The sequence below is a fragment of the Maylandia zebra genome, linkage group LG9 (assembly GCF_041146795.1).
Source record: "Maylandia zebra isolate NMK-2024a linkage group LG9, Mzebra_GT3a, whole genome shotgun sequence".
NCBI lineage: Eukaryota > Metazoa > Chordata > Actinopteri > Cichliformes > Cichlidae > Maylandia > Maylandia zebra.
Genome location: NC_135175.1, coordinates 23,631,125 through 23,653,496, shown reverse-complemented (window position 1 = coordinate 23,653,496; position 22,372 = coordinate 23,631,125). Strand labels below are relative to the sequence as shown.

The window sequence follows — 22,372 nt, the reverse complement described above, 5'->3', positions numbered from 1 at the left end:
AAACTGAAATTATTTGTTGGTTTTGTTTGTGTTTGCAGGAGTTTAAGCACTTCACTCTCCATGGGAAAAATTCACCAAACCATTCAACAAAACAAGCACAGCTATATATAGTTTATTATATAAAACGAAACATCATAGAAATATTCCATGTAAACAAAAAGTACAAATATTTACACCAGCAAATGTGCATATGTTTTATATACTATATTTATGGTAATGAATGTGGAAGATCCTTGGTATTTAATTACATCCTTCTCACAACTATGTTAATTTTGTTTCAGTGCGTGGTGACATTGGCTCAAATAAAACAAAACAAAAAAATAGGACTTCTATTATAGAAAGTAACTGCAACAGAAAACAGGGTTATGAAATGATGTATTTGCTCTCACGAACAGCACATTTCAAAAGGCTTCAGTCGTCATTCTCTCCAACAGCTTCTCCTCTTCTGCAGTGCTGGACACAGTTAAACTTCTTTTGAAATACTGCATTTCGATTTTCCCTGACTCATGTGCCAGTGCTACTCCTGAATATGTGTTTTGTTTTCCAGATTGTCCAAACAAAGCCATGTCTGTCACCCTGACAATGGAAAAAATGAAGAAAAAAACAAAAACCATATAAGACAAATATAAACTAATTTGCTTAATTATCACTTGCGTGTGTGTGACATTACCTGTCAGCACTCATTCTCTCAGTGACCACAGGCTGTGTGTCATCTTTCAACAGGTCCCATATGTGGAGGTTACATGCAGCATCGAGTACGCAGAAGACCGTCGCTCTGGTCTGGGCCCACTGCAGGGAGACCACCGGTTCGCCAGCTGTACTGTTCTTCCACTGTGCCACAGGCTGCTCATGGCTGACTGCATGCAGCCTGATGCTGCCATTGCCACAACCCACCTGAAACAAGGACAGCGAATATTTGAAATATACCCTTTCGAGGCTACAGTGGTATAAATCTCCATGGTTTTGTTTCTTGAGTCTTTGCATGCCATTCCTTTGAAACTCCAAACTTTTCTTTTCTCTATAAAAACTAGTCACTCAACATATTCAGTTACTCACCCACCTTTTTTTCTTTATACAAACTGAATTTACAGTTCTAGTCAGTTTTATGTATATATTAGGGCTGTGCAATATGACCAAAATCTCATATCCCGATATAAGAATTCTATCGTCCAATAACGATATAAATCACAAAAATGTAACATTTTCTGTAAATTCTGTGAATCTCAGGCAGCTCGACTTGCGGGAAGTGTTTCCTGCTGCGTCATGTAGCTGGAGTCGAGTGTTTTAACCGATGCATGATGAAACTATACGTTTTTAGGCATAAGTTGTAACGGCCGCCGTTTTCTTCGTGAGTATTTATTACACGGCGTGCGGCGGGGAAAAGCCTGTTCTAACGTTTGAGTCTAAGGTTTATTTTTTTAGCACCTGGCGGCTCTTTTTTACTTCTCATCCGTAAATAATCTGCTCTTTCACGTGATTCAGTTTATTTTGAAAAGTCTCAACAGGATCTTGAGCTTTATTGTGAAAGGTTTATGTGGAACATAAACAAGCAGACACGCGATGCTGTTACCGTCGTTGTTGCTAACCACAACGCATAAAAACAGGCGCCTGTCCGTCTGTAGTGTGGTTATATAAAATATAAGAGAAAGAGAGAACTTTAAGAAATTAATATCGCCACTACAGTGACCATCAAAACGATGAAAAAAATATTGCCGTAAACAGTTTATTTTGCGACACCACGAAACAAACGATAGTGTAAAATGAAACGATAGACGTTTTTATATCGTCATCCCATATATATCGTTATATCGAACAGCCCTAGTATATATAGCACTAAATCACAACCAGAGTAGCTTCAAGGTGCTTTATATTGTAACGTAAAGACACTACAATAACAGGATGTGTTCATTTTTGAGCTTAAGAGCTGCAGGTACATTTCTTGTCCCTACTCATTTTATCTAAGCTAATCTAAGCGGTCTGCATATTTCCCAAAATAGATGTGATGTAAATAAGCATGACTCTCACCAAGAACAAGTGTGGTCTGAAGGGAGAAAAGTGGATTGAGGTGACATCGACAGGCTGCACTTCAACCTCCTGAAACCTGTAAAATTTGGGGGGTGCTTTCAAACCGTGACTCGTTCCATGGTGGACCAGCCCCTACACACAAGTCACATTAGTACACTTTCACTAAATTACAGGAGTATAATTTTTTTTTTAATATTTGAGAGGATTCATTTGAAATTACATGAATTAAGCTCACCATGTTGGTGCCAATAAAGAAATGATTGGAGTCTGTTGGAAGGAATTTTAAAAGCAGCGTGTGCAGCGGCCCTGTTTTAACTACATCTCGCGGTGACCCCCTGAGACTTTGAAAAGAGGCATAGAGGGAGGAAAAATAAAACAACAGGTCAGAAGTTAGATTACTCCCAAACAAACAACAACGGAACAAACTGGAAGACAACACTGCATCACATTGGTGGGCCATATGGGGAAGTTGCTGTCTGCATGTGCAAGAGATTGGAAAGAGACAATAAAGTAAATACTTCAGTTAAGACAGAGTGATGTCTGAGGTTTTCCTCACCACACCTCTCTGCGTAACACATGTATAAGAGCGCAGGTATGTTTCCATCAAATGTTGAGGTGACAAAATCAAGAGCATGCAGCATGTAACAAACAGGATTGAGTGGCAACAACATAACAGCTGTGTTCCACTGGGCCAAGACTCTGCGGTGTATTTTAAGCCCTGCGGCTGCCAGTGACAGATGATCGTCATGAGCCATTTATCAATCTCACCTCTCAGCAGCGAGGACGGACGAGCTGTGAAGCAACTTCACTTTGCCGCCAGGCCGGAGGCCTGCAAGAGGGGAGAGGGGGAAAAAAGAAAGAAGCGGGGCTGAAAGCAATGCCACATGTGTGAGAAAGGTGAGCCCACTCAAAGAAATACTGTGACTGCGTTACCCAGATCTGTTGGAGAGCCTGCCTCGTTGCCTTTTGGGAGCTCTACCACCACCTACAGGACACATGGGAGAAATCATGACAGGCAATTCACATTTTTACGGTGCAGCTGTCCCCAAACTTCAGAAACCGATCCCCCTACCACTGAGTTAAAATGATAGGAATTTTAGTGAACTGAAGATAAGAAACAATAGAAACAACAAAAACTATTTTCCCCACAAAAATCTCATTAATTACACTTAGTTTAGCACGTTTTCTTTTGGTCATTGTACCACCCATCTGCCCTGCAGTGACTCTTTTAAGAGTATAAAACAGATGTAGAATCGTTGGAACAATGAATACTTATGGACATATTTTATATCCTGGAGGAATGCAAGTCACAATGAATCTAAAATAACATCAGTAATCCTCAGTGGGCTTTCCAAACTTTCCAATTCATGTATCTCTCTCCATGACCTCTCTAATAAAATCCACTCCCAACTCCTGCTCCTTGTAAAGAAAAAAAAAACATACATGTAAAATATGTACAATCTACTTAGTTGCTCAACCTACCCAAAAATTTAAAACTCCACTTTCATCCAAAGAAGCCAGCTGGAATGACAGTCCTGATGACTCTACAATTGGAAAAGAACATCATTTAATTAAATAAACAGTACTGTGCAAAAGTCTCAGGACACTCTCCATTTCTGTATGTCTTGCTTCCAAGGAGCCACACTTTGTTGTAATGTTTTTAAAGTGCAATAAGCTCCAGGTTTTTCTGAAGGACAGCTTTTCTTTGGTTAATGGCTGCTTTCTCACTCATTTTCAGTCCAGTACTTGTCCCAGTACTGACCCTTTTCAGAGGATTTTTCTTTTGCTTGCTTAGCCACTTAGCACTGACCTATGAATCACAGAAGCATAAAAAGGCTCCGAACTCAATGGATCAACTGGCCTTGTGTCTACACATAACAGACAACTTAGCAAAGAACCATTTTTAATTGTTAATTAGTTACTTTGTTAGTAGCTGCCTGTCAGAAAAACACATAGTGTCCCCATTTCTCTAGCCGAATCTATGAAAAATTCTAAAGATAACACAGTTTGACAGGTATAAAATAGTATTTTTCCACCAACAAAGTGATCAATAAGGTGATTGCTGTAGCTTCATTAGAAATGGTCTAAGCAAAGCTGCTATCAAGAAGCCATTCTTAAGGAAGAGAAACATGGATACATGGCTGGGGTATGCCTTGTCTCTGAGTGAATATTCATATGAATATTGACTTTTAAGCTCATTAGAATTGTGCTAATCGCTGCAACTATTTCCCATTTTCCTGGCAAAATATGAAGAAACATGAATGGCAGAAAACATATAGCAACATTCACACCTCTGGTTAATCATTTCATACCTTCCTCGGATGCCAACAGTGGAACGTCTGCCCTCAGCTCCCCTGCTAGTGCAGAGGGGACAACTTCTACAGAGGTCACAGATGACAAATGGCCTGAGGCGGCCAACACTGCATCTGTGTTGAAAAGGTGACAAATAAGAAGATAGCTGCAAAACTCGAGTTCAAAAACCAAAGCAAAAAACAATCAGCCTCTCAAGTTTATGTGAGAGAGGGCAGGGGAGCGCTGACATTCATTTTTCCTTAGGTCGGGTGCAAAGAGTGAAATTTGTGTCACTGTGTAAGTTCAAAGGGATTTATATTCTTAAAATAAAAAGATGAATAACAGTCTGGAAACAAATGTTAGGTGTAAGAGGAAAGAAATAAAAATGCTTTTTTTATATATTTGGCACTAGGGCTGCCACGATTACGTCGACTATCAAATTCGTCGACGACTAATTTAATAGTCGACGCGTTGTTTGAAGCTTTGTAAGATCCCAAAAGACACAGGAATAAGTAGTAGGATTAAACCCCGAAGAAGAAGTAGCTCTGTCCCAGCTCAGTTGTCAACAATGGCGGCAGCTAGTTAGTTTTAATATTACTCTTATTATTCTTTCTGGGTCACAAAATAAACGTTTAACATATTTTCAAGCGAGAATGTAGCCGTGTAAACCTCAAATATCTGCTCAGTTTATCAAGACACCACATATTTTCAAAAGTGCTCTGACGTTTTCTGAGACCTCTGTTACCCACTAGCTCGATAGCTAGCCGGGGGCAAGGCTCACTGGAGCCCGTGAGAACACCGGACTCCCAGCAAATCGTTTTCAAACCCACCGCCGTCTTTCACTACTCAGGTTAAACATATATAAGTCACTTAGATAACTTAAAAATGTTATTGTTTGTCTTTTTTCAGTATTTATTTGTTCCTGAGTAAATCGGTTTGGCTGAGATTAAAGTTATAGTTTTTACACAGCTGAATAAACATCAAGCAGACAGCTGATTATCAGAAGTGTGAGATGCTGGAGAAAATACTCCGGTGTCCTGTTATATTTTAGATAGCAAGGAGTTTATTAAACTTCACCGAAACAATCTGCAAATTTCATTTAAATTTAATAAACTATCATTTTGTCTTTATTTTTAGTTAGCACCTACCTTAAACACTAAAAGCTGTAAGCTAATGATAGTTATATAAGAGCAGATGCTGCTGGTGCAATAAGCTGTACGTTGTACATCTAATGGATACATGATCTGATTAGTCGACTATCAAAATAATGCTTGTGGCAGCCCTATTTGGCACAGCTGGAATTTAATTCCCTGCTGACATACCAGTGGAGAAGGTAGGCTGCCTGAATGTCCACTCTTCCTCCCCCATCTTTAAGCTATAGTGGTTACTAGAATGCTCCCTAAGGTCCCACAGCACCACAGAGCCGACTGATGTGCCTGCAAACACCAGCGTGACCTTTCCAGGGCTGAAACAGCAACACTGGATCTGGAACAAAGAAAACGACAGGGGATTAGTGTAGATGTTAGAGGTTCAGTGGCTTTGGTTTCACTAAGAAGCGATATGCCAAGTCCACAAATAACATCAGCTGCACTTAGAAGGACAGATTCACATTCCTCATTAGAGCTGAAGTAAATATCGCCATTTAGACACGTAAGGACAAATCAAATGTTTATTTTCCATCCTTACGGTCTTTTCATAATATTGCAAATAATGTTTGATGGAGGCTTTACAGATTTTTCTAATGAAAAAGTATCATGTTAAACAACTATGGGGTTTGTCTTTGATCATTTACAACAAGATTGTACATGCTGAGGAAGTTTAACCAAATTTGAAGTTAATGTGAGACAGATGTTTTTGTGGGACAACGTGCAGACAAAAGAGAGTTATAGGTTAGGTTTCCTCACATCTATTAGAAAAGTAAAGGTCATGCAGTGTTAACTTTTGAACGTAGTGGGACGAAGGTAACGGGACTGCTGTCCGTATGTGGGTCACCCAAGAAGGAGGAACAATTACAACAAGCAATTACCCTTCTGATGTGACCAACATGTAAGACAAGCCTGATTTGATTGCTGATTTCTGGAGGGCAAACAAAGCACTGATGCTTCTCACTGAATTTCAAGACTGATTAGGCTCCTCTGATTAAGTGATGCAGAAAAAAGCTACAGTTTAACACAGCTTAATTTTTATTCATGATAAACAATAATGCTCTGGAGAGTAAATAAATAGAGCCTGACTGACACAGGATTTTTAAGACTGATACCGATTTGTTGATTCCAAATCTGATATTCCCATATATAATATGATATTTTTTCCTTTCTTTCAGAGACATAAAACATGAACCATTGTTTTTCTGCCACTGAATTTTTTTTTCATTTAAAATTTCAGGTTATTTTCTCAATTGTACATTATTTTTTTCAGAGGTTTGAGTTAATAAGGGGAAATCTTGAGATGAAAACCCCCAAATTTTTTCTTTCGGCTGGCAAAAATTTTTTATTCATTGGCAGAAACAAGCTTCCGTAAGTTTCACTGATATTTGTCATGTGTATTTATTTTGCTACTCATTCGTGCTCTGCCTGACTGGTGGTTATTGTTTGTGACAAATGTGCAGCCAACAGGGAAGTTGAAGAGTGCCCTTTAGTGTACAAACAATATCAAAACTCCTTACATGGCTGAATGGTGTTTCTCTCATGTCTGATATTACTTTTTAAATATCCACTTTGCAATTGGCTAATAATCGGCTGATACCAAACTCTAGAAATTGTATAAAACTGAATACTAGAAGTTGTAAATGTCACCTCAGACTCATAAACAAGGATCTTCTGAGGCCTGGATGGCTCCCAGATGTTCCAGATGCAGATGATGGTACAGCTGTCAAGATGCTTGGCGTTGGGTTTAGTCGTGGGCATGTGAACTGACAGCATGGTATGCTTTTGGACCTGAGAAAAGTGCAGCATGCTAATCTGGCGATCTGCAATTGACAAGACAAAACATGAACATCTAATAGGAAGAACTGTCTGAGTTTTTGAGAGGCTGCTACTGCTGCCACAGAGGACAAGTAACAACTAACAAACTAGCAATGAGAATAGAGCAAGATACAAGTCAAAAAAACAAACAAAATGAGTTTCTCTGGTTGGACTTTGTACCATAAAGAAAAGGCAACTCAGTGATGAGCTGTAAACTTCCATCGCTGAAAGACAACGTGTCTGACTGAGTGCTCAGTTTCTCCAGGGATTTTCTCTCAGCTTGATCCTCTTCCAGCAGGACAACCATGACCTTGATTTGGAATGACAGCAGTGAGAACTAACAACAAGACAAAAAGTTCTTCATGCATACACTTCTAAGAAATAGTTTAAAGACCTGTGAGGCTGAGCGAAGAAATGATGCCAGACGCTGTGAATCATAGTTCATTTCACTTCTTTGTTTGTCTCGTGCTTCCTTAGAGAGGTTTGGATCTGTCAGTGCAGGGAAATTCTATTAATAAACTCACCATATAGCCTACACACTTAACTTATCAGAAGCTTATTGTTTTATTACCCCCACATGCTCCACTGCGCTCCGGAGGATGCTGCGTCCACTTCTCAGACATCTCTATTTCCTCTGTCTGGATGTCTCGATCTGTGTTATCCTCATTACACTGAACGTAAGCCTAGAAGAGAAGACGATCTCACGTGTTATAAATACATATGCAGTATCTCTTTATAATTTGGATTAAGAAGTAGACAACAGAAATAATCGCTAACCTGTTTAGTGTTTGCATTTCCAAAGTTTCTGATGTACATGTCATACTCATTGACCGGCGGCAGATCCAAAAGGGAGAAAGTCATGGAAAAATCCAGATCGATTAAACGAAGCAGCTCTGTACTTCTCTTCCTGTTGTCAGCAACAAATATACATTCAAGGTTTAATTAAATAATAAACACACTGTCAGGTTGCCTGAGGTTGCTTTATGCTTATGTGAAAAGTATTACTTAAGTGACCACAAGTGTCCATTTAATATAATATGTTTTCTGCAAATAAACGTACTTTTGCTTACTGGCAACTTTCTTGCTGACTTCGCGTTGCTTTGCAGCTACAAAGTCGATAAACTTTCCGTGTTGGGAGGCTCTGCTCTGGATCTTTTCAGTGTCTGTAAACAGGGCAGTAATGATGCTTTAAATCCAGGATAATCCTGCACAAAACACCCTGGATTTAACAGGAGTGTGCCTTTCAGTTATACACAAAGAAAGAAGCACGCTTAAAACATTTATTGTTGGTAAGAATATACCTCTGGACCATTTAGGCCTCTCCTCCTCTTCTTTGCTTGTACTTTGTCTGGACTTTGTTGTTCCAATTCTCTCATTCTCTTCATCCATGGCTCTCCGAATAGCTTCAATCTCCTTTCTCCGCTGTGCTGAAAGCTCCTCCTTTGCTTCACCCGACTGTGGATGCAATGGCTCCTTCTCGTCCTCATCTTCATTAGTGCTCTCATTCAGTTCCTCAAAATCCTCTTCATAGTCCTTTAAATAGAGCATTCCCATTCATCACTGAGCACATGCAACGCGTTTTTATTTGAAACAAGAAAAATAACCACGATGAACAAAAACTAGATCCTAAAAGAAGAAACGTGAAGCGACCACTCACCATTTTCTTACAATGTAAATCGATTAGAGCATGCCAAAGTAACACAAAAAGAAATGTGTAAACAACACTGAAATTAAAATCAAAACTGGCATATTTTGTAAGAGCAGCCTCTGTAATTACCTCAAAATCATCTTCATAATCCTGATCAGCCAAATCTTCATCATTGTCAACTTGCTGAAGTGATCAGAAAGCATAAAGTGGGAAAATCGTTTAAGAAACTTTGATTATTTGTGCACAGACTCGTGTTGCTTTAACTCCAATTCCCCAAACACTTGAATGCAATACTAATAATTTCCAAATTGTTAATGTAATTAAAGGTAGTTCGGTTAGAAAACATTCAAAGTTAAGCCCAATCAAAAAAAATGCAGATTCATTTTGAATTTGATGTCAGCAACATGTTTGAAAAAGGCTGGGAGCGGGAAACATGTGATAAGAGGGATAGTGACACATTTCACAACTGATCATGTTGTCTGGCAAAAGGTCAGTACTGGATATAAAACCAGCATCACAGAAAGTGTTTCAGGAGTCCAAATAGCTACCCTGTGTGTGGGCATACAATACGGGTCAACAATTTAACAACAGAAATGAAAACACATGTATGAAGAAAAAATAGAGTGATATCTATGTGTCTGTGTTACATAGCTACAAATGGGAAATTCTGCTTAGTATATTTTATGCTTATTAGGAGAAATGATGCAACATAGTGGGAAACAGGTCCCTGTGTCTGCTTCTCTCTAATGCTCACTGTGAGCATTACAGACAAACCAGCTGCAGACTGAGCTTAAACCTGGTTTGTTCTCATGCAAGCACAGAAAGGCCCTCCACAAAGGGTGCCAAGACACAATATTCCTTAGGCTCAGTGACTTATGAAATAAATGGAATAAGTAGAAACACACCCCCATGCTAAAAAAAAAAGAAGTTTAAAGACATGCAAGAGTGCATTTGTTGCCTTTGAAGGCTATAACCAAACTGAGCATCTTACAGGCTCCTCTGTGTCTGCTTCATGTTTCACAGCAGGTATCCACTGCTCAGAAACCAAGTCAACTTCCTATATTGTGAAAGGATATAATGCAAGGAAAGGGTTTACAATCAGATAATCCATAGTATTGGATCAGCGTTGTGAGAGCTATGAGGGAAATTTACACGCAAACTAACCACATTCCTCTCATGACTCTTGCCAGATGATGATCTCTTGTCTCTGTGATCGTCTTCCTCCCTGTGCTTTCTCTCTTTGTGTTTCCTTTCCACGTCAGCTTCATGTTTGTGCCTTCTCTCCCTGTGTTTGTTTTCTGGGTCTTCTCCCTCTTTGTACCTTCTGTCTTTGGGTTTGTCCCTCTCAGCCAACTCTCTGTCAGCACGATGATGTCTGATCTCTTCCCCTCGATGCTCTCTGTATTCACTATCGTGCTTCTGTTTCTCCTCCTAAATAGCAGGAAAATCCCAGTAAGAATGTATGTAATCAAAGCCATTCCTTAAAAATTCAAATACGTGAACATTAATATTACTGTGGAAGCTTACATGATGTCCTCTCTCTCTGTGCCTCCGTTCTCTCTCCTCTTTACGTTTTCTATGTTCTTCTTTATACTCTGAAATCAAAGACATTCAAACATTAAACATCTCATGGACATGCTACTCTAAATAGGCACACTCCTGTATGTTTACCTCTGTCCTCTTTCTGTTCCAAATGCTTCATGTCTCTTTGTCTCTCTTCCTTGGCATTCCTTGTATCTTCATATTCATTTTGGTGTCTCTCCCGATGCTGATCTTTCTCCTCCCTGTGGTGCTGTTCTATCTGCGCTCCTCTTCCTTCCCTGCTTTCCTTGTGTCTTCTTCTCTCCCCATCATTCCTAAGCTCTCTGTCCTGCTCCTCTCTTTTTCTTTCCTTATTTACGTCATCCCTTCTTTTACTACGGTCTTCCTCCCTGTGTCTATCTCTGTCCCTTATCCTCTCTTTCTCCTTATCTCTGTGTCTTTCCTTATCCCTCTCCCTGTCCTGTTTTTCCTCTAAGTCTCTTCTCGTCTCCTTATTTTCTCTGTAGTCATCACCATACTTCCTTACATCTACAAATCTCTCCCTTTCCCTTGTCTTCTCCCTTTCATTTCCTCTCTCAGCTCTCCTATCTTGTGAGCCCTCTTTCCTTCTGTCTCTTCTCCCTTCATCTCTTCTCTCTCTCCCTGTGCTCTCTCTTTCCCTGAGCCTCTCCTTTTCGCGTCTAGACTCCTTTTCTTGGTCCCTATGGCGTCTCTCAGCGGATTCCCCACCACGGTACCTTCTATCATAGCCATCGCGCCTCCTGGCATCGTCACCACCGCGTTCTTCCTCCTAGAATAAATAAATACAACCAATAAAAATACGATTAAATCATCTACCGTTGCATTTAATTGCTACAAATCGAGCTTGAATCAGAAAATTCTGCAACTTACCCTGATGTGTCTCCTCAGGTCTGCAGGTCTCCATGTGTCTTCCTTTGTTATTTTCTAAACAAACACGTTTCTTAAGGTTCATTTGATGACATTTTAATTGAAAGACACCATTTTATATAACTTGTATGATATCGAACCAGACCCATGTAAGTCAGCGGGATAACATTCACTCTTTGAGATAACGTTTGACAACATTCATAGCGAACACGACTTTTTCTACTAAAAATAAACGCTTCTCAGTTTTGGCTCACACACGGTAAAGTCAGAGCTGAAGCACGTACCTTATCTGTGTACATGTTCTCATCGGCGCTTGTTTTTTTTCTTGGTTGTCTTCAATCACCGAATATTAGCTCTTATTTTTGTAGAGACACCGCCATGATGGTTAAGACCCAGCGCGCAGGCGCAGTTTGCCGAATCCAAGGAGAACGCGTCACCTCGGCTTGACAACAGCCGTATCAATCCGCAGCAGAGAAATCGCTGAAATCAACAGCCAGTTGCCATGGCAGCGGCTGAAGATACTGTCCATACATTTTTGTTTTAGCGAAATATCTTAAGTTTTGGGCTTTAAACGATTATAACCGTTAGTTGTTTCGCCCTGTTATGTCTAGTTGTATGTGAGTTCATATTTCTATCAATAAAGACTGAGTAGCGATTTATCAGTGCTCATCATTTCGGGTTTAAGGGTAATACTGTACTAACAAGCTAGCGAGGCACTATTAAATGCAATATTTCTTTTTCAAATATAGCCAATGCAGGATGCTATTTAAACATTTACTTTTAAGAATATCTGTTTCACTGGACTTTGACGCTTTCTAAGTGATAACAATGTAGTTGCCTCTAGTAAACACCAGATGGCGATGTCTTAGCTTTATACATAGCGCTAGAGACGCCGCTGGGATCGCACACAACTGGATGCCTGTGCGTTTTTGGAAATGGTCATACCCACCCTGTGTGGGCAGAGTAAGTAGAGCTGTGGACTGGACTATCTCAAGCAGACCGATTTAATCAGCGGAATGTCTTCGCGAGCTGCTCTTCAGAGTGGAAACTAAGACGGTGAACGACAGCGGTTCCTCCCGGGGCGATGGGCTGGTGTGCAGGTGAACCAACGTGAGAGCAGGATCCCCGTATGAAGACTGCTTTGGTCCGCTGGCACATGGGAGCTGTGACACTCCGCATTTTCAGATTTTAAGGACACTCTCCTGAGGAGGCCACAGAGACATGTCAAGAGACAGCATGACAGATGTACGAGGAAGCCATTCACAAAATGCTAGCCCAGCTCTACCCAAAGAGAACGGGCACACTGCGCCGAGTCCACCTCAACCCAACTTTCCCCATCCCTCAGAGACGACCATACCCGACGATACCCCAGCGTCATCCACCAGCGAGCTGACCCAGACCTGGGTCCACTTTGCTAAGACATTTGTGCTCATTTTCCCCATTTACGCACTTGGTTATTTTGAGTTCAGTTTCAGCTGGCTGCTTATTGGACTTGTGATCTTTTTCTGGTGGAGGAGGAACACAGGAGGAAAGCAAAGCCGACTGAGCCGAGCAATAGCTTTCTTTGAGCAAGAGGAGCAAAGTGCCAAATGTGCTCTCACCACCTCTGATTTACCACCATGGGTAAGGCACAATTTGAATCAGAGCAGGACGGAGCTGTTTATCCCAACTGAGCCACTTCTCTGAATAGGGCGTGTAGTATTGTTGTGAACAATATTTTTGAGCTTCCAAGAAAACACAATCAGCTGACAGGATCAGCAGAGCAGAGTTGAGCTGTAAAGCTGTGATGGGGCAGCTGTCTCCGCAGCAGTGACATTAGACCAGAGCCCCAGTCTAAATACAGCAGGGTACAATGGTAAACGAGACACCACGCTGGGAAGGAAACATGCCCACGGGGTCTCTGTTATTTTGGGATTCAGACTGGCTATGTCACTTGTAGTAAGTCAGTCTATTTCTGCAGCACGTTATCTTGGCAAAATGTTAAGACAGAGCAGAGGTCCATCCTTGGGTTTAACAATTTAGGGTTTAATTTGGCAAACCAGTTTATAAACCAGTAAGAAGCTATACTTTGGGTCCCACTTAATCAGTCTAAATTCAAATGAAAAGTGGATAATTCCACAGTTATAATTTATATTTAGAAAAAAAATTCACAGGTTAATTCCAGGCTTTGGAAGAGGGCTAATTTTTTTCACACATGGATTTTCTCACAACTAGTGCTTTTAGGGTTAGAAAGTCTCAACATTAAAGGTTGGGGTCACTTGAGAGAAATAATGTGACTGTAAAAGATCATATATGTGAGTAAACTTTGTATCTTCCATAAAACTCAAAAGGGGAAGAGAAATTTGCTTTACTGAACCCTCCTATAGGACCCCAGAGAGTCTGGGTGGTCCAGACCATTCATGTAATTAGTTTTGAGTGAATTTGAGCCGTATTCTCTCAGCAAAAAAATGAAACTCAAATAAACTTTAAATGAAATGACTGAATAACTTGTCGGTCTTCAAAACGGAGACTTTCTGTATCCGACTCAGAGGAAGTTTGCGGCACAGCCTCGCTAAAAGTTAAAAGCCTATTCTGCTGACACACGGCTGAGGATGCATTGATGCCATTAAAGGGGGGCGGAGGAATTAGATGGGATCGAGGGAAAGCATCCCACTTAAAGGAAAGAGAAATTATTAATTGGCTTCAGCACCCCCCCTGTTTTAAGTCTGTTCTTTATGAAACTGTGATCATACCAGCAGCAGGATTGTGTCCTCATGGGAAATCAACATGGATCTTCTGGGGCTTCACAATGATTGACAACCTCCAGCCTGACAAGCTGAGCACATTTCACTGTTTCCAGTTATAGCTCTTAAATCTTGGCTGCTGCAGATTTCTCCCCACTACACATATAAAGATGACATTTCTTTCACACTGTTGGGTTTTTTGTGCGTCCACACCCCATGCTAAAATGCACTTCTGCCAGTTCCAGTTTCTCCAGTTTAGTTTATGTCCTGACCTGCATTTGTCCAGAGTGACTCAGTAGTCAGCTGGTGTGGCAGCTACTGACACTAAAAGTGTCGGTGGAAGCGTCACAACAGTTTTGCACATAGCTCTTGGCTAAATTTTACAGTCTGAGCGGCACAGACTTCGAATGAAAAACCTTGAGCATTCAGGTGAAAATGGCTCTTCTTGTTTAAAAAGCATTTTGCTAGATGAAGAAAATGGTTATAAAATGAAAGGTAAATGCATTCATATTTGGTGAGGCCCGAGGACTGTACATAAAAGATGGACCGTTATGGCACCTGGAGCTGAATATTTTAGCCTTCATGTAGAGCTCATTATTATTGGCATTAGTCATTAATATCTGATATAAACAACATTGAATGCTCTGTCTTAGTTTTTAGGAATAATGAAAAAATCTTTTCACACGTAGACCGCCATTCAGGGTGGTGATGTCATTGCGTTGATGTATCTGTTCAGCTATTTCATTTTGTAATAGAGCATAATGAGGAAAACATACCAGACATGAATCAAAACTTTATATCAAGATGAAGATAAAAAAGCAAGAGCATCAGCTGTTAGAGGTCAACAAATAGATCGCCCTGTCTTCTTCTACTTCTTTATAGAGATTAGCATCAACTGCCATTATATAGTCCTTGCTTTTTTCTCCAAGGTAGTTTCATTCTCATTGTTGTAAACAATGGCCATTATTCCTAGCTTGCGCGCACCTGCTGACATGCGATGTGTCTCTATCTGTCTGAGCCACGGAATCAGATTTAATTTGAAAACACTGAACACGTGTGCACTGCTGAGCTGATTGAACTGGCAGATAGTCACCTTGGTTCAGTGTCGGAGAAGATGGCTTGCTGCCCAGCTGGATTTCTCAAAGCAATTTTGACTTGCTATCAGGCTACTTATGGGAGAAAATGGGTGACACGGTGCTTTGGTTTGTTCTTTTAAATGGACTTAATGCATCAGGAGTGCAAAGAACACAGATCTCGGGATTTTGAAAGTTGTTGATTTCCACAAGCATGTTCTGCACCTCTTTTTGTCAGCAGGAATACCGTGAAGACTATTATCGCCTGCCTTGTTTCTCTTGCAGTGGAAAACAACAAAAGCAGCACGCTGTGGCATTTATTTCATGCTTAGAATACTTTAGCTTGTTAGAGAAAGTAACGTAGCTCTGAACTGCCACCGGTTTACATCACTGACCTTGAATGCATTGCTTATGCCTTTTTAAATCAAATTATCCTTTTAAAATTGAGGGTTTTTTATAACAATTCCAGTATATCATGTGTTTTTCATGATGTTGTTTAGTAGCAGAGCGTATTTAAACTATATTAAGTTGAAATAATTAGTGTGTGTTTTCAACAAATGAGGGAGTTATTAAAGAAAAGTTATCACCCGTACAGTTTATATGAAGGGAATATAAGCTGTAAATTAGAAAATGCAAACATATTTATTGCATTGTTGAAGTTGGCCAGTGAATATTACAGGCACAGAACTGTACTACAGCTGCAGTAGATATAGTCGTGTTTTCCTTGAACCCTGTGGTCACAGTTTATTTGTACATTTTGTTTTCTCTGATCTTACATAGCAGCAGTGAAAGAGCAATATGTGCTGTACAAACTGAGATGGACCTTAGGTGTGTGGAGGTGTCGTTCAGAGGGCTCAGATTGTCTGCATTATATGAGACCTTAACCCTTTAAGACCTACCATAGAACCAAGTCCGCCAGAGCTTATATTATATTTTTACATGCTGTAGTGCCATTTTTGGGAGCATTTCAAGTTGCTATACATCAATACAACCATTATAGCCCAAATTTTAATAATATGTATGCATTAAGTGCATAGTAATTACATAAATTGCAAAAAAGTGCAATAAACTACAAAAAAATTGAAAATCGTTTTGTTTTTTTTAACATATATTTCTAGTTAAATAATTTCCCCCAGGGATCAATAAAGTATTCTGATTCTGATTCTGATTCTGATTAGTTAGAGAAATTTAAGAAGTTTATCCCTCAAAACTGCAAATACAAAAAAGTTGCACAAAATAGTTTTCCATCACAGGAAATTTATTTTGAGTGTCTTTATAGTTTTGTTTTTGAAATACACCAATTTTTATATACTGCAGGAAAAACGAAAATAAATATTATGATGCAAATTTGCAAAAAAAAAATATAAACTATTTCCAGCAGTGCACTTTGAGTCCTAAGCATCCCAGAAATGATACAGAAAGTCTTAAAGTCAAACATAACTATTAAAAACACCAGTATAGGCTCATAAGGCCCTGAAGGTAAAAAACTACATTTCCGCAAAATGACGTCACTTCCGGTTTCACGCAGGTCATGGCGGACATGCGATAGTTCGCGCTGATGGAGGTAGGAAGTGTTACGAACAGCTGATCGGATCGGCTTTAAAGGGTTAACATGCACCTTCTGCCAGAGGACGGCATTACTTGGCTGAAATCCTGATACAATATCAGCTGAATTAAACCCCATTTCTGCTGCTTCTGCTGCTGACATTGTGTTTAGACTTTAATATTTTCCTGTGTTATTAGCTGCAGGACGTGGACTCAGCGAGCCATGATAAGCAGTCTGAAGACAGTGAGAATAACCATCTTTTATTCAAAACCCAGGCAAATTGTTAATTATGTCTTTAAGAGGCAGGGCTCAGCGACTCTTCGGCATAACACGAAATAATTAAGATATGTTTCCCTGATTCTTGCTCAGCGCTTAAAAGGAAACATTTGCTGCGAAGTGACTCATCATTACCTCACCTACATTTGTGAATGAGGTCACTGTGTCAGGGGTATTAATGAGGTTTTTTCCAGCATCTCCTCCACAGGATTATATTATTTCTGGAATCTTTTATGATAGCTGTGACATTTTCTTCTCTGTCGCCCTGCTCATGTCACTGCTTTTCTCACACTCTGACATAAACGCCGGATAAGCACTTTTGCTGAATCCATGAGAAATGATGCTGTCTCTTCACACATCGTGTCTCACCATAGGTCCAGCCAGTTGCCTCACTTCATCTTTATTTTATTTTTTACATCTTTATAGTGCAAATATGTAATATGAACCATGCCATGCATCACAGCATTTATACCTTGAGCTAGTTTGTAGTGTACTTTCCTAGATGGGATTTTGAAACATAAAAGGCAATAAGAAACACAATCGATACTATAAATGTTAAGAAGCACAAAACTCGAAACACAGCAAAATATAGAGAGACAGCCCAACACGAGGCACAAACTGCAGTTTAATGAAGCACCAGGGAAACAGGAAGTAGGGAAATATTCATGAAAGCATGACTGACCCCTCTTTGAAAACTGACTGAGCTGCTGCTGCACATCCATAATGTCAATCTGCCGTTCCACCTATGCTGCTTCCAAGTAGGGCTGCCACAACCGATTATTTTGATAGTCAACTAGTCACCGATTATTTTTGCGATTAGTCGACTAATCAGATCATGCATCCATTGGACGTACAGCTTATTGCACCAGCATGCATCTGCTCTTATATGACTATCATTAGCTTACAGCTTTAAGTGTTTAAGGTATTTGCTAACTAAAATTTAAAAGTTAATAAAGTTTATTAAATTTTAATGAAATTTGCAGATTGTTTCGGTTTAATAAACTCCTTGCTATCTAAGATATAACAGGACACTGGAGTATATTCTCCAGCATCTCACACTTCTGATAATCAGTTGTCTGCTTGACTTTTATTCAGCTGTGTAAAAACTATAACTTTAATCTCAGCCAAACCGATTTACTCAGGAACAAATAAAATACAAAAAAAAAGCCAAACAATAACATTTTTAAGTTATGTAAGTCAGCGGTCTCCAACCTTTTTTGCGCCACGGACCGGTTTATGCCCGACAATATTTTCATGGACCGGCCTTTAAGGTGTCGCAGATAAGTACAACAAAATAAAACTAGTACCGGTACCGACAAAAAGAAAATTTATTCATAACACACGTGAAAAGACCAAGGAAAACCGAGTAAACAATAAAAACGATAACAAAATAACGCTGAAAACCGATAAAAACCCTGAAAACCATACATTTCACACCTGAGCCTCAACTCTCGCGGCCCGGTACCAAACGACTCACGGACCGGTACCGGTCCGAGACCCAGGGGTTGGGGACTGCTGATCTAAGTGACTTATATATGTTTGACCTGAGTAGCAAAAGACAGCCGTGGGTTTGAAAACGATTTGCCGGGAGTCCGGTGTTCTCACGGCTCTAGTGAGCCTTGCCCCCGGCTAGCTATTGAGCTAGTGGGTAACAGATGTCTCCGAAAACATCTGTTATTTGAAAATATGTGGTGTCTTGATAAACTGAGCAGATATTTGAGGTTTACACAGCTACATTCTCGCCTGAAAATATGCTAAACATTTATTTTGTGACCCAGAAAGAATAATAAGCTGCTGCTTCTGGGACACAGCTGCTTCTTCTTCTTTGGGGTTTAACGGCAGCTGGCATCCTTGTACATGCAGTGCTGCCATCTTCTGTTTCAGTCCGTTATTACACTCTTAAATCCTACTATTTATTCCTGCGTCTTTTGGGATCTTACAAAGCTTCAAACGACGCGTCGACTATTAAATCGGTCATCGACGATTTTGATAGTCGACGTAATCGTGACTAGTCGACTAATCGTGGCAGCCCTACTTCCAAGGTTCGGTATCTTGTGCATTCAGAGATGCTCATCTGCATACGTTGGTTGTAACAAGCGGCCCCTTCCCATCTGCTCTAAGCAGTCTGGCCATTCTCCTCTGAGCTGTGACATCAACAAGGCATTTTTACCCAGACAGCTGGTCACCTTGACCATGTCTGGATGCCTAAATGCATTAAATCGCTGCAATGTGATTAGATTAGATTCAATATTTACATTAAGAAACAGTTTCAAAGGTAAACCTAATGAAGTGGCCATCAGTATGTATCACCACAAGAGCCTTAATTAGGGCTTCTGTTGAAGTTAGGGTATAAACACCTTAAATTAAAATGATGAAGAGGACGTGGTTCATTTGTTTTCTATTATGCTGGTGTCTGCAGTGCTGAACACCATTATGCATCGTATTGACTTTGTTTCTGCTTTAGCTCCTGTTAAGTCAGTGATTTACGTTTGTCATTCAGTAAGATTAGTTAAACTGCAGAGCAGACTCAGACCACAAATTATGTAAAATGTTTGACTAGAGAAGGATGGAAATACTATCAGTCATGTTTGATTTATTTCAATCCTCAGCTGCGTATCCGTGAGTGTAAGTTTAGTTAGAAATGTGTGTTTAGAAATGTAGCATGGCTGCATGATGATAAAGGGAAGGGCATATGATGGAAACATTCTTTAGGTAGAGAAGAAAACATGGATTGCAAAACAATTGATCTTTGAAGAGCATCTTCATCTTTTTTCTTCACCTACGGCAGTGACTGCAAAGCAAAAATCGAACCATAGTAAATCTCATGCATCAGAATAGGAACACGTTACTCCATCCTCCTCCTCCTCCTTTGGAAACTTTTAGTAGTGAGGTTATAAACAATTAAACTGCCTGAAAACACAAAAACAACATTTTAAATTTCTGATAGTCAAGCTATTGCTTCTCGTTTGATGTGATATTACAGCCTAAAAGGTCTTAAAATTAAATATGACATTAGCCACAGCCACTAAATTGCCATTAGATACAAATATTTTGAACAGCTTTTACTGGACTCCTCCAGTAAAAGGTGGGTGCTCTTTACTCTTACTCTTAGCTTCAGTGCAAACATTAATAATAAATAAGTATCTAGACCATAATCTTTTACACTGGTAAATTTAGCTGTGCTGAAATAGCAGCATGGCTCTAAAGATGGTTAACGTCAGGAAGTCTGACATCTACTTGGGTTCACAAAAATGTTAACAAATCGTAATCGAAAGTGTTTGGCTGATTAGTTTTAATTACGTGCTGCTGTTATATAATGCACATGGGGTGAAGACTCTCATCTTTAACATGAGATAGGTTTAGAAATGACAGATCACACACTGAGCGTGGTTTTTACTTCCTAAATCCAAAAACTAAATATAGGAAAAAGAAAAAAACCAAAAACTGTAAAAACACATCAACAGACAACAACTGGAAACAGCTTCAGCTGCCAGTCATTAGGCCTTTGGGCAGTCATCATGTTAGTTATGATTATGGTCATTTTATGCACTTGGATGCGCTTTCGTCTCAAAGCAAGAAGGTTCCTCTTGCCCTGTGATTGCTGGGTTTGGCTCAAGGTCCACAGCAACCCTGAAACTGCATACATGGGTAAAAGTTGGATGGATGGATGACAGTTTTAGGCAACCCTGCTATCTGTCTATGCGCCTATGCTCTATTAACAAACAGCATGTTCCGTCTTTTCTTTAAAAGGCTTTCTGAAACCAACCAGGAGATGATCTGTTCTGTTTTCTCCATTGCAGGTCCACTTTCCAGATGTAGAGCGGGTGGAGTGGCTGAACAAGGTAACGAATCGAGCAGCTGCCTCTTGAATTTGCCTGCTTGAGTGAAGCCCTCCTCGTTTTTCATGCCTTGTAAAAACTGTGGGAAATGGGATGTCTGTTGCCATCTGCTAACTCTCCTCTTCTTGCTGTCTGTTGCCACACTGCAGCACATCTGACTTAACATGCAGGCCCGTTCCTGCAACGCTGTGAAATGCATTAACCCTTGCGAATCCCATGATAGCAACCAGGATGTAAATTTGGAGTCACTCCTGAGTATACATTAAACTGAGCAAGCTGGAGATTTAAAACATTCATGTGTTAGTCTTTTTGCTTGATGTGCATGGGTTTGACAAATAGAACTAGACTTAAATAGAACTACACTTTGAATATTTTACTGTAAAGGATGTACCCCTCAATGTTTAAAGTCCTGGAGCAAATACATTTTTATATCCTTTTAGAATAATCATATAATGAATATTTTTCTTTGATTTGTTCCAAAACTCTTTGATTTCTCTCTTTCTGTATCCCCTTAGACTGTGAAACAGATGTGGCCCTACATCTGCCAGTTTGTGGAAAAACTGTTCCACGACGTGATCGAGCCGGCGGTGAAGGAGTCCAACGCCCACCTCAGCACCTTCTCCTTCACCAAGTTCGACATGGGAGACAAAGTGAGCATCTCGATGTGATAAAACAAGCTGCTAGCAGCAGGTGCCGTGGGTCAGCTGATGAGGGTGCGCCGTGGCTAGAACACGAACGTGCATGCATGTCGCTGACATATGCTCTCGTTGCACAAATAGTTTCCGTGCGGGGGTCTGCAGAGGGGTCGACCTTGTGCTAACCACGTGGGGGTTGGGAGGGGTGACGGAGTGGCCGTAATGCTTCCTTATGTTATGTTGCAGCCGCTGAGGATCAACGGGGTCAAGGTTTACACGGAAAACGTGGATAAGCGACAGATCATTATGGATCTGCAGATCAGGTGAGCCAACCTGTCTAAAAATGTTTATCGTCTAGCGTTCTCTCCTGCCATTATAGTTATAGACACTACTTGCTTGGCTCTTTTGTTAAAAATACAACACGAGAACAACTGGAGTATCTGTTTTCAATGCAGCTAAAGAAACTCACATTGCTTTCATGCAGAGGTCAGTATGTAAATAGCCTCTTTCCACTTAGGTCTGTGCAACTTAATATCTTCTGCTTTGTGCACACGAGAATCCATTGTAGGAATAGCATACACAGCAAACAGCATTAAATTCACATTTCCTGGAAAGGATTGGAACTTCAAAGGCCTGAATCAAAGTCTTAAAAAGTGATGGAACCCTGATAGAGGGTTTTTACGAGACATACTTTTGCTTTTTATCACCCAGCTTTGTTGGCAACACTGGGATCGAAGTAGACATCAAACGCTACTACTGCAAAGCTGGCATCAAGAGCATCCAGGTGAGGAAATCCCTTTTTTTTTGTTGTTTCATATCCTCATAGAGGTACTTTCCCTTGGTAAGAAATAAGGACTGCACACTGGAAACAGAAACACAGCAGGAAGCAATGCACAAAAAGGCTGTTAACTCAAGTAAGAGG

General features: G+C 40.2%; 2 protein-coding genes across 7 annotated transcripts in view; one reads left to right on the top strand and one right to left on the bottom strand.

The window, feature by feature from the left end:
• Positions 1-98: 98 nt before the first annotated feature.
• On the bottom strand, positions 99-11,875 carry dync2i1 (dynein 2 intermediate chain 1). Of its 4 annotated transcripts, none has more exons than XM_076888194.1 (23): positions 11,643-11,875; positions 11,362-11,415; positions 10,600-11,260; positions 10,456-10,523; positions 10,093-10,359; positions 9,920-9,985; positions 9,058-9,111; positions 8,582-8,813; positions 8,341-8,443; positions 8,058-8,187; positions 7,852-7,963; positions 7,675-7,769; positions 7,461-7,590; positions 7,113-7,285; positions 5,640-5,802; positions 4,338-4,451; positions 3,508-3,569; positions 2,959-3,010; positions 2,794-2,854; positions 2,261-2,366; positions 2,026-2,157; positions 671-894; positions 99-576 (listed from the first exon to the last, which is right to left on the bottom strand). In XM_076888194.1, exons 1-23 carry the CDS (start codon positions 11,655-11,657, stop codon positions 402-404), a joined length of 3,249 nt encoding a protein of 1,082 aa, XP_076744309.1. In that variant the 5' UTR covers positions 11,658-11,875; the 3' UTR covers positions 99-401. The 4 variants fall into 4 exon arrangements, 3 of the variants coding, with proteins under 3 accessions (XP_076744309.1, XP_076744310.1, XP_004546898.3); XM_076888195.1 differs by having other exon boundaries at positions 2,261-2,360; XM_004546841.3 differs by lacking the exon at positions 9,920-9,985.
• A 390-nt stretch (positions 11,876-12,265) lies between these two features.
• Positions 12,266-22,372, top strand: part of esyt2b (extended synaptotagmin-like protein 2b) — a 43,975-nt gene continuing 33,868 nt past the window's right edge. For 2 of the 3 annotated variants that reach the window (XM_004546833.4, XM_004546832.4), the window contains exons 1-5: positions 12,266-12,981; positions 20,777-20,818; positions 21,331-21,465; positions 21,697-21,773; positions 22,162-22,234. In XM_004546833.4, the coding sequence (XP_004546890.2) occupies positions 12,580-12,981; positions 20,777-20,818; positions 21,331-21,465; positions 21,697-21,773; positions 22,162-22,234 (729 nt within the window). In that variant the 5' untranslated portion in view covers positions 12,266-12,579. The remainder of the gene's footprint in view (positions 12,982-20,776; positions 20,819-21,330; positions 21,466-21,696; positions 21,774-22,161; positions 22,235-22,372) is intronic. The other variant, XM_004546834.4, reaches the window with a different exon arrangement.